Here is a 12,567-nt window from a genome sequence, read left to right as displayed (position 1 = left end):
AAAATAAAATCCCACAATTTTATGCCCAAACTTATGGATGGATTTATTCTTAATAGTATTTACAATAAACTGTACCCCTCCCTCCACACACATATCTTTAGAGTAATCTATAAAGGCCATGCTGGTTGGCTCCTCGGCTGGGCTTTGAAGTACAGGTAGAAATTCTAATTCTCAAAATTGAGGCAGAGGGAAAAGGTTTTCAAGTTGAAGGAGTACTGTCCAAAAAGACCAGCAAGTGAATTGTGGTAGAACACTGTATGGGATAGGAGGCTAGAAAGATCCAAGGAAGAGTTATGACTAAAATGGAAAAAAAAAACAAATCATTTGGAGCAAGCAGCTATTATCCAATGTTAATGCCATTCACTTAGTGGGTTTCCATAAACAGCAAACTTCAGTCTAAACAATGGAGTTCTTTGCTGTATATTCTCTCACCACTTAACAGAGTGTCTTATACTGCAAATATTAAAAAGATATGCTCCCAATAATTCGGACAGGTGTCTACCAGTCAGTAATCTTAATAATAACAGATTCATTTTGAAAGCTCTACAATAAAAGAAGCTAAAATGTTCTTATCTTCCCCCCAGAAGTTTGAATCTATGTTTGCTGATTATTACATAATAACTATACTAAAAAAACTATTTTCAAAAAATTTTATTCTGTCAAAGCTAAGTTTATATTCCTTTATTGCTTTACTTTTAGCAAAAGAATAGATAATACCCGTAACAAGAAATGATTTTCCTACATTATATTTAGTCAGTCATGGCTTTTCTTTTTTTAAGTTTTTCTTTTCATTTTTATTTTAGATAGAGAGCATAAGTGGGGAAGAGGGACAGAGGGAGGGTAAGAGGGGGAGAGGGAGAGAGGGAGAGAGAGAATCTTAAGCAGGCTCCACGCTCAGTGCAGTGTCTGATAAGGGGCTCAATCCCACGACCCTGGGATCATGACCTAAACCAAAATCTAGAGCCGGATGCTCAAATGACTGAACCAGCTAGGTGCCCTAGTCAGCCATGGCTTTGTATCTTTCTGTGCTAAAACCTCATCTAACATGTCTACTGAGAAATAAGGACATCAGAAACTTCCATTTCAAATTGACCTGTGTCTCTTAAAAGGCTGCTCTGCTTCAGTAATTCTCCCAACAGCTCTACTATCCAAGCCAGAAAGCAGGAAACAGGTATTTTCCACATTTTTCTTTTCTCCCATCTAGTCATGTCAATGCTCTCTCTTACAAGACAGAAATGCCATGCCTTTTTTCCAAACTGACTGCCACAGCTCAATTAGTCCCTCTACCACTTAGGCGTCTACAATTCTCATCAGTCTCCCTATTTTGTCTTTACAATCCACCCTCGATGCTTCCAACAGTGTATTACAAGACAAAATCCAAACTCGCATCATACTCCAGCTTGCTGCCAGTCAAATGTTTTTACCTTCACCACTAGGCTCCTGCCTATCTGTCCAACCCCTTACATTATATACCTCCTGCCTGAAAAGTCCCAAACTCCTTGTAGTTTTCATCTGTTCCTTTCAGCACTACCCCTGCCCACCCCAGCCAACACCTCTGTAGAGGCTGTGCGATTGGATATAATATTCTGCTGCTTCTAGGCTGGAGATTCCTAACTTAAGGTTTGATTCAGATGCTACTAGTTCTAGGAAACTTGACAGCCTCTTCCCATGAAGTTGTTTCTCTCCTTTGGCTACTATAACATTTCAGCATTTACCACTGTGCCGAATATATCTCATATTGGTCTCCAGGGTTAAAACTGGGAACTCCCCAAAGGCAAGATACTACCTCTTATTTCTTTAAATCTAAACCTATAACAACATTATATCTATATTACATCTACATTAATATCAAGGACTAGTTAGCCATTATCCATTATTAACAATAACCAACTCTGAAAACCAAAACCAAAAATAAGGTTGTCCAACAAGAGTTAATCATCATACCAAATTCTAACCGACCTCAAGGAAGCTTAATGATGGGGATAATCTGCTTGTCCAGTCACATACCAGTTAGGATTAATATTTACCCGCACCGTTTTAGTATGCAAATCAGCTGTTTGGACTGCAGCTTAGTCTAAAAAGGCATTTCAAAGATTTCCAAATGTCAATGGCAAGGGAAACTTCCAGTAAAATGTGTTCTGGATTCACTTTAATGTTATGTGTATTTTTAAAATAAATGTGCAAAGGGGCACCTCAGTGGCTCAGTCTGGTTAAGCGTCCGACTTCGGCTCAGGTCATGATCTCTTGGTTCGTGGGTTTGAGCCCCACATGGGGTTCTGTGATGACAGCTCAGAGCCTGGAGCCTGCTTCAGATTCTGTGTCCCTTTCTTTCTCTGCCCCCTCCCCCACTCCTGCTCTGTCTCTCTCTTTCAAAAATAAACATTAAAAAATATTTTAAAAAATAAAAGTGCAAAGACCACTACTAACTTTCATGAAAGAGCTTGTTAACAGTTATATGCCCTGCTAACTATGTCCATGAGCTCGTAAAGGGCAAGGATGCCATCACCTTTCCATCCAAGTTTTTGCATGGTCATATGTGGAAGTCAAATGCAAATGAACTGCCCAGTGACAAAGGCAGTAAGCAAGGTAAAGTTAAGTAAGGTTCTCAGATATGGCATATATGGTTTGCCACCAATTCCTTTCACTAAGAAACTACTTGGAGTATGGTCAATACTCCATATTGGAGTCCTACATAAAAGAGATCAAAATTTAAAGTGATTTCAGAAAGACTAGCAATGTGAAAAATGTAACCTACCTTTTATAATGTAAACAAAATGTGTTTAAGCCTTCTGAGTGTGGTTACTGCTATTAAATAAAGGCTGTATCCAGAAGGCAGGGTGGGGCAGGGGGGTTAGGTTGCCTGATTTCATCCCTAGGTCATGCTATGGCCAGTACAAATATCAGAGAACGTGCTAAGCCTTGTTTCTTTGTAGTGGGGAATTATGTACCTAATAATTGGTGAAGTATTTCAAGTTCCTCTCTTTTCTTCCCAGATATGTAATCACTTTGGGACCAAATAACTCCATGAGGTAGTCTTACAGAGAAAAATCAAATAAGTTAGCATTATTAAGGGCTCTAGGAAGTCCTAGGGCCAGGAAATTGGGTAAAAATTTAAAATTTAGATACTAGCACATTTGAATAAGCAATGCTAATGTGGTGATATATTATGGAAGATATATATATAAATATTCTAATTTGTTGTGATACTTTGGAAAATTGAAACCTGGACGTAGTATATCGATACTGGACACTTCATTTCTTTTTAAATCACAGATTCTACACACTATGAGTAGTGCCTAATTTCTGTATCTTCAGCATCCCTAAGATTTTAATGTTAACAGTCCCGACTGGAAGGTCAGTAACTTAAGAAATAATTTTTTTCTTTTGGTTTAAAAACCAAATGAAAGGATAGGCACATTTATTTCATACAAGTCATACTCTGGACCTAAAATAGAAAGCAAAAGATTGATATTCACTTAACATATTTCAAGTCTTTGTAACAGAGAAAAAAAAAGTCATACAAAATTTAGGTGTGAGACATCACATCACTAAAGAGAAGGGAGACTAGACAATGGCTTCTATGTTCTACCTGATGAGAAAATGTACATTTGACAACTGAGACTTGAAGAATGAAGAAGAATAAACTGCAGACATCAACTCCTTATACTCAACTGTTTTGATTAAAAGGACTCAAAGAACAGATATTTTCCCTGTCATTTATAACAATATTTCAGTGCTAACACTGGCAGGTTAATATTGGTGATAAAAACTAGAGAGCAGTTTATCCTGACAGTTTAAAACATGGACAATAATTATAAAATACAAAACTCACTAATTTCAAGAATTAAACATGTAAGAATTTGAAACCCATTTCTGTTTCAGAGAAAAATATTCAACAGGAAAATGGACTTCAAATTTTGAACTTCTGGCCCAGTGTATATGTAAATTGCCATATACACTAAAAAAGACTGCCTATACCTCACCAAGCTTTTATAAAAACCGACGACATTACAAGAGTAAATCCAAGTATTTCTTCAGCATGCCCAGTGAAACAGAAGGCAGGTAGAGAACAAAGGGCAAAGTACGAAGAGGGACAGGCTCAGGGCAGTGCTACAACCTAAGCTGAAGAGGCTGCGGACTCCCAAAGAGCAAGGCAGCACAGCATCTTCCACATAAGCTCTGGTGCATGAGCCATCTGAGTGTAGGGCTGTTTTATTCTTTAAGTATAGCACTCTATACTTCCTAAGAAAGATGCTTAAAAATATACATAAAAAGACATTAAGAAAAATAAAAATCAGTTATTCAGGTGAGGTACTCAGATTTATATTTAAGGGATGACAAAATGATAATTGACAAAGTGCATATTTATATTTAACTCAAAAAAGAAGCATAACAAGTCAACATAATCTATTATAACTCTCAGCCCCGTCACTCTTAAGTACTTCTTGATTCTATAACTAAGTGTTAATTATAGACAAAGCTACTCTACCTAAAATGCCACTTGACAACCCTGTATTAATTTTGCTAGACCAAAGACTCATAACTTTAAAAAAAAAAAAAAAAAAAGCAACCATTTACACTTACTAAGAAAAGCAAACATTTACTTCAAATTGCAGTATAGGCTTTTCAATCACAAAAAGAAAGAAAAGAACAGTGATCTGACAGTGGTCACATCCTGTGCAAAAAACGTGATACAAAACTGGTAACAAGGTATCTGCGCTGCTTACATTGCAGGAAAAATGAAATACAGTAGCTGAAATATGGCACTCCTGGAAATCAACTTCTAAACCAAAAGAATGCCTTTGAAATGACTAAATTGATTTGTGTATTAGTAAGAAAGCCCCACCACCATAAATAGTACAATATTTAAAAACTAAAAAAATTTATATCTATCTAGGATAGATAGTGTATTTGTACTATTAGACCTCTTTAAGTGCAGAAGGTGGTTAAGGTTTTGCCTTTTTTTTTTTTAATTAAATAACTGCCCATATGCTTTATAAAGTTCCACTCAATTGCAAAAGCCAATTTAAATCAAGAAATATGTTATCAAAGTTGCATAATTTCATTTGGGACTGCCAGCAGGTTAAAGTCTCAAATCAAGTCTTTAACATAACACTCATTTTTAGTCAATGGAAAGTTAAAAGTTCTCAAATCTTCATTATCCTCTGGAACTTGCCCTTCTAAATGATCCTCAGACTGCAATTCCTAGTTTGCAAATAAAAGAATGCAATATGCATCATACTTCAAGGAAAGACGACGATGTCGCACTAACATGCTTCTGGATCTTTTCCCTGCTCCTTTCCACCTTCTTTATAATTTCGGCTACTATGCATACTGATGAGGTGAGACCCAAAAGAAACAGCAGATCTGCAAGAGAAAATCAGTTACATCTTACAATTCTTTAAAACACAGTTGGAACGCTTAATAGCTTACATTTTTCTAGCATTTTATGAGAGCTTTTTAAAATATACTGTCTCACAGCATTCTAGGAGGTACAATCAGTCTCCGTTTAAAAATGAGGAAAGTTAGGCTCAAAACGTATTAAACCCAAGTCATATAGCTAGAAAAGGCAGCAACCAGAGAACTAGAACCCAAGTCCTCGGACTTTCCCTGAGCCATAACCTCATAACCATAACCTGGAAGAGGTTGTTATCTTATATTGTTATACAAGAAAGAGGCCTTTTCTATTTAATAGACCATACGCATGCAGCCTTTTTAAAAGGCTGTTCAAGCAGTGGTAACTAATTTGACTGAAAAATGCCTATCTAAAGATTACTTAGAAATTTCTATCTATTCCATTCGAGAGCCTAGAATTCTATTCATCATTTAAAAATCATGTCTTTACAACAGTATCCACACTATCTCATTCTTATTTGTTGCTTAAAATATTGCAGCTATCCCAGACTTCACTTTAACAGGAAAAGTGTAAATATGAAATTAAAATACTGAAATTAAGCCAGTTCAATTTTAAGGTAAACTGTAACTTACAGCATAAAATACAGTGAGACTACAGAACTTATTTTCATAAATATCCAAATTAACTTTAAAATACATCAGCCTTGGGGCGCCTGGGTGGCTTAGTCGGTTAAGCGTCCGACTTTCACTTAGGTCATGATCTCAGTTCGTGATCATGACCCCCAGTTCGTGGGTTCGAGCCCCGCGTCAGGCTCTGTGCTGACTGCCAGCTCAGAGCCTGGAGCCTGTTTCAGTCTGTGTCTCCCTCTCTCTCTGACCCTCCCCTGCTCACGCTGTCTCTCTCTCTCTCCTAGAAATAAATAAAACATTAAAAAAAATTTTTTTTTAAATATATCAGCCTTCACCCTTACACAGGAAGAGTTATTTTTAAATACACTGTATCCTAATACATTTAATACATAGTATGTGAAAGAATAATGCCTACCTTCCATGCAATCTGATTAAAATTTTCTACTTTTAGGGTCAGGCTGTTATTTCGTAAGATAATGTATGAATTCGCAAGTAAGAATAGTGAAATATTTGTTTAATTATTGAAACTGTAAGTTTAATGGAGAGCAGTCTGGTTTTCAGTGAGCTTAAATCCAGTTTTTTCTTCATACAAAATTGAAAAGTTATAAACTATAATTACTTCATAACAAGTTTTCATTTTCTGTAGTTCAGAATCATCAAATACAATCCAATAACTGATAATCTATAAAAAATTACAGGAAAAAACATTCCAAAAAAATTTTAAAGTCTAGAGTTAGGCAAGAGACTCCCCTAAACTTGTCCAAATGAAAGAAACAGAACACAACTCTTGCACTTTTTATCTCGCTTTTTAAAAGGTAATATTTATTAGAACAAATGCATTAGAAAATGCTTCATCTAAAATATATAAGTTATTAAAAAAAGAACACTTTCTTTACCCAGTATACTTAGGCTCTCGGTCTGAAAAACTTTTTGAAGAGGAGGAAAGTAAATAACTAACAACTGTCCCATGATGGATCCAAGAACTGCATAGCAAAACATTTTATTACTGCAGAGTCCAATCTCAAATACAGACTTGGTCTGTGGGCAGAGCAAAGAGATAATTATTATTCCTTGGTCCCTGAAACAACTTCTTTATTATTACAGTCATCTCCAATTTTTAATAAGCTGGACTGAATTCCACAATGCAGTACATGAAATCTCTTCATTTTAACTATTATTTTGGAATAATTCAGATGGAATAAGGGTACAATTTAAAGCAGCTTCTCTTTGGAGCACCTGGGTGACTCAGTTGAGCGGCCAACTCTTGATTTTGGCTCAGGTCTTGATCTCATGGTTCGGGAGATGGAACCCCACATCTGCTGTCAGCACAGAGCCAGCTTGGGATATTCTCTCTCTCTCTCTCTCTCTCTCTCTCTCTCTCTCTCACTCACACACTTAAAAAAAAAAAAGATGCTTCTCCTTATCATGAAAGAGTTTTCACTAAAAGACTGAAGCTACATTAACAGCAAGATCATAGAAAGAAATTTTAGCATTCCAAAACATAAGAAACTTTATTTGTATGATTACTTTGATAAATCATTCTTTAATTAATTTATTTATTTAAATTTTATTTCGTTAACATATGGTGCAATATTGGTTTCAGGAGTAGAATTCACTGATTCATCACTTACAGACAACACCCAGTGCTCATCACAACAAAAATCATTTCTATCCATTAAGGTAGATAATCTATAAGTTTTTTTTTAATAATATTTATTCTTGAGAGAGGGAGGGAGGGAGAGAGAGAGACAGAGCACAAGTGAGGGAGGGCAGAGAGAGAGGGAGACACAGAATCTGAAGCAGGCTCCAGGCTCTGAAATGTCCACACAGAGCCTAACATGGGGCTTGAACTCACAAACTGGGACATCATGACCGGAGCCAAAGTCAGACGCTTAACCGACTAACCTACCCAGGCACGCCTCTAAAAGCTTAGACCTAGTTATGTGTGTACTAAAAATGTAAAACTGCCTTTCATAAAACAAAAAATATTGTAGCTTCTGCAAAACTTAATCTAAATTAATGATAATTCATTACACTTGGAAAGTTCCATCATGGCAAATGGTAACAGAAAAATAACCGAGGATTTATAAGGTATTCTAAAATTGAAATGAATGGTCAGGCCTCAAAATGGAACTAGTTTTCAAAAACAATAATGCTCAAAAAGTACTACTAGATTCTGGGGCGCCTGGGTGGCTTAGTCGGTTAAGCGTCCGACTTTCGCTTAGGTCATGATCTCGCGGTTCGTGGGTTCGAGCCCTGCGTCGGGCTCTGTGCTGACTGCCAGCTCAGAGCCTGGAGCCTGTTTCAGATTCTGTGTCTCCCTCTCTATCTGACCCTCCCCTGCTCACGCTGTCTCTCTCTCTCTCTCCTAGAAATAAATAAAAATGTTAAAAAAAAAAAAGTAATACTAGATTCCATCCCACAGCCCATTATTTTCTATCAAAACACTCCAATCAAGAAAAGGCAATCTCACCTTAAGGTACAACATGGGAAGAAAAACAAATTTAAAATGTCCCAAGCTCTGACACACTGACAGAAGTAATGGGAAAACATTAATACACACAAAATTGTTCTTGTACTTCTAACACTTTCTTCTAAAATGAGACTAATACTGGGGCGCCTGGATGGCTCAGTCGGTTAAGCGTCCGACTTTGGCTCAGGTCATGATCTCACAACTTGCTCATGAGTTTGAGCCCTGTATTGGGCTCTGTGCTGATAGCTCAGAGCCTGGAGCCTGCTTCGGATTCTGTCTCCCCCTCCCTGCCCCTCCCCTGATTGTACTCTGTCTCTCTCTCTCAAAAATAAACATTAAAAAAAATTTTTTTTAATGAGACTAATACCATCTTAAAAGAACCCATGAGTTTTGAGTAACACTCTCAGATATGTTAACTTGAACCTTTCATAAAACTACAGATAATAAGAGAACAAAGAAACACCAATTGATGACACCTATGATCTTCTTGGATCTCCTAGTCAAAGTTAAGGTTATCTTCTCAAATGCCCCATCCCCATTATGACATGTTTGTGGGTAGATATATCTGTATCTGGGGCTGTAATCTATGGTGACAAAATCAAGCAAAGCGAAAATCCCACAATCCTTGCCTACTCACAATTAGAGAATACTCTACCAATTCAGTCAGTCAGATAAGATCACCTAAGCTTACCTGGGATCTGGAACTTAGTGCATTGAACATATCGAAAAATACAAAGCACGTGAAAGTCATTGTTGTGTCTCGAGGTGTTATCACATTGTCTCGTAGCTGTCAAAAGGAAAAAGAATGATTTTCAGTAACTGAATTTAATGTACAAATACTGCATGCTTGTAAAAAGGTTAATATTTTCTTTGCTTTAAAATGAAAGAGCTGTAGTCAAAGATATAAAACATATAAGCTAGCTATATTTCTATATGCCATTTAAGTCAGTTATTAATGAATAGCTATAATTTAAATAAAGCAAAAAGTCTTTTCACAAACCATATATTGGATATTAAAACAACTTTCTTTTTTGATATAATAAAATAGCAGTAAATACTCAGATTTTCCAGTTTCTCCCAATTTTAATATATTAATTTTTATTGTACCGCTATGTCTCCTCAGATTTAAACAATTGTAATAAATGCATAAGCAATTCTATTACCCCATAAAGACTGAAATCAAACTATTTTTAAATGTTTTTGTTATCATATTTTCCAAAGAGCTCTCTTATCTTTCCAGGCTTCTATGTAAAACAACAAAAAAAAGTGAATCGTATCATACAGAATGCATGTTATTAAGGCAAAGCTTCTCAGGTAACTATACCTCCCGCCAGAAGACAAACAAAGTCCCACAAACAATGATTATTGATGAAACAAGTATTTTAAGTATCAGGTTTTTGGTCAATATGCTGTCCTTCCAGTTTCGTGGCGGTTTACGAATGACATCTTTATCCACTGGTTCTACTCCAAGGCTTCAAAACAAATAGAAAAGTGAATTACTTTAAAGTTTTAGGTTTTGATTTGTTACTTCCATAATCCCATTAACATCAATTATCCAGGAAATGAAATGCTTTCTTATGGAAACAAACTGCTGAGCCATAAAGAAAATCTTGGCTATAATTATTCAAAAATAACCATGGATTTTATCACTCTTCCTTCTTTTACTCTAGTTTATTTGGCATAGTTTGATGCGAGATTGATGGTCAAATTTCAAAAAAATTATCGAACTTCATTTACATATAAGTTTACTTATTTCAAATATGGCCTGAAATACTAACCTACCAAGTAAACCCTGAGATACCTTTCCATCCAAGATTTTAAGTAGGATGACTTAGTGTAAGAGCTGCTGACATGCATCATTCAATTACTCTTTCTGTTTGGAAGCAGCATCTAAGGCCCCATTACAGAAGAAAATACTAAGATGCTTAGGTCTCAATACTTTCCCGAAGTCTCTAAAACTGACAAAAGAACCAAGGTAATAACACTGAACTCAGGACTTCTTCATTACATCCCATTTTTAGAGACAAAAGCTTTCTTCCTGAGAACAGAAACTGTACCTAAATACCTTGATCTGTTCTCAACTTAAGAATGGTCATCTAACATAGTGCAAAAGCTCGGGTCCATGACACGCGAATGAACACCAAAAGAGAATAAATGATATATGCATGCATCAAACAATTTATAACAAACATGTTGCTGCGTGATAGATTTCCAATGCCATCCATGAATAAAATATTAAAACTTAATCATCAGGATATCATACCTTCCTTGTCTATTAGTTCATGCATAAAAAAAACTCTCACCTCTGAGCTGGAGGTCCATCCATAATTATATTGATCCACAAAATCTGCATGGCATTGAGAGGATTAGGAAAGTTCATTAATGTAGCCAATGAGATTAAAGTTAATGCTGCTATACTCCTGTTGAAAAAAAGTGATATAAAAAAAATCTGTCAGCATAGTAAAATTCTTACTACTTTTATAGCACTTCCTTAGCATTCGAAAATCTCATTTTACTGCTGAGCCTTTAAAGGAAGTCTGGATATCCAACTACACTATGCTTCATTCATGTGAACATTTTGAAGCTAAAGTTAAACCTTATAATCCATAGCATTTAAATAAAGGATTTCAAGATGTTAGATAACAACAAATAGAGGAAGATTTTCAACACTGAGTTCAGAAGAATAGCTGTTACTACATTATAGTTAACAGTTTCTACAATATTTTGGCAACTATTTTGACTACAGAAAAGCCCTTAAGACTTTTGGAAAAAGATACTAAGGAAACACATTAAGATTTGACACTGCTTCCTTAGTTATTTCTGGAGCTAGTAAATAAACCACAAAGGTTAATATATTTTGATAATGATTTAGACATCATCTCTTTATCTTGCCATTTTTAATTTTAGGATAGAATTAATTTTCATTTTGGAACTTACATATGAACAACACTCAGAAATAGCCAAAAAGCTTCTAAGCATTCTGCTTGAATTCTATTTGTCATATAATTTATCTATCTGTAAGACCCACGGTGACAAACTTCTTATAAACTTACGTGCTCAGTTGGAATCTAACAAAATTCTTAATGTTATTATAAATCCCTTTACCCTCTTCAATTGCAGACCTGAAATTAAAAAATAAATTAAGTGAAAAATATTATCGTACAAAAATAAAGATCTATCTACTTTAAAACACCATAGAGCTAATTTTGAAAAGAAACTTCCAACTGATATAATACATCCATCACTAAAAAAGAATCTGTTATTTTCTTCACATATTAAGGTTAGAAAAAAATATGGAAACATTCTGGTAAAGAATTAAAGTCACACCTGTAAAGCTCTACCTGAACTAATTTCATTACACTATATTAAAATTCTTATTCTTAAAGATATTTCAACATTAAAATCATACATTGTCTTTCTACACAAGAGATACTATACATTTATAAAACCAAAATAATGATCTTCTTAATCCCTTCAATTCTATTTTTCTTAAAGGTAAAGATGCATGCATGGTAAGGGATTAATGTACGTCAGGAATTAAATGGCAATAAAATTTATTAGAAATCTAGCACGTAAGCTGCTATTGCTCCTACATACAATCAGAAAGGTGCTTCAGCAGAATTACATAAAGAATACTTAAATTCTCATTTGATTGAACCTAGGAAAATACATGTTTTTTAAACAACTTGCCCTTTCTTTCAAGATTTTCATACAATTCTAAGAATGCAAAGAAAAACACCTTATATCCCTACAAGACTGTGGCAATTCAGAGTCCTGAGCTCCATTTGAGGGCCCCACGGGTTAATGAAGTGCCCTGGGCATGTAATTAGCATGTACCACTGAACCTGAGTTAGACTTAGGTTATCTAATAGGTCATTATCAAGTTACAGGAGTCAGGTGACCCCCACATGAACACTGTACAACTGACATTACCAGGTACAACATAAGAATCTTAAATCAATTAGAAGCCATGGCTGAAGGAGACAATGCTATTTAAAACGTAATCATTTGTATCACTAACAACAGGGACAATTTCAAACAGAAGGAAATAGGTATGGATGGAAACTAGATTATTTTAATACTTATGGTAAGGCCACACACATGCATAT

At 35.4% G+C, this 12,567-nt stretch overlaps 1 protein-coding gene across 1 annotated transcript in view; it reads right to left on the bottom strand.

The window, feature by feature from the left end:
- Nucleotides 1-12,567, bottom strand: part of ATP2C1 (ATPase secretory pathway Ca2+ transporting 1) — a 168,510-nt gene that overhangs the window by 10,319 nt on the left and 145,624 nt on the right. The window contains exons 22-27 of the mRNA XM_077750877.1: nucleotides 11,512-11,580; nucleotides 10,762-10,878; nucleotides 9,783-9,930; nucleotides 9,150-9,245; nucleotides 6,882-7,023; nucleotides 5,243-5,367 (exon numbers count right to left, since the gene is read on the bottom strand). Of these exons, the coding sequence (XP_077607003.1) occupies nucleotides 5,243-5,367; nucleotides 6,882-7,023; nucleotides 9,150-9,245; nucleotides 9,783-9,930; nucleotides 10,762-10,878; nucleotides 11,512-11,580 (697 nt within the window). The remainder of the gene's footprint in view (nucleotides 1-5,242; nucleotides 5,368-6,881; nucleotides 7,024-9,149; nucleotides 9,246-9,782; nucleotides 9,931-10,761; nucleotides 10,879-11,511; nucleotides 11,581-12,567) is intronic.

This window comes from Crocuta crocuta, unplaced genomic scaffold (genome assembly GCF_008692635.1).
Source record: "Crocuta crocuta isolate KB4526 unplaced genomic scaffold, BGI_CrCroc_1.0 scaffold279, whole genome shotgun sequence".
NCBI classification, from domain to species: Eukaryota; Metazoa; Chordata; class Mammalia; order Carnivora; family Hyaenidae; genus Crocuta; species Crocuta crocuta.
Note: the sequence above shows the minus strand (reverse complement) of the source record. Positions and strands in the feature narration are given on the sequence as shown.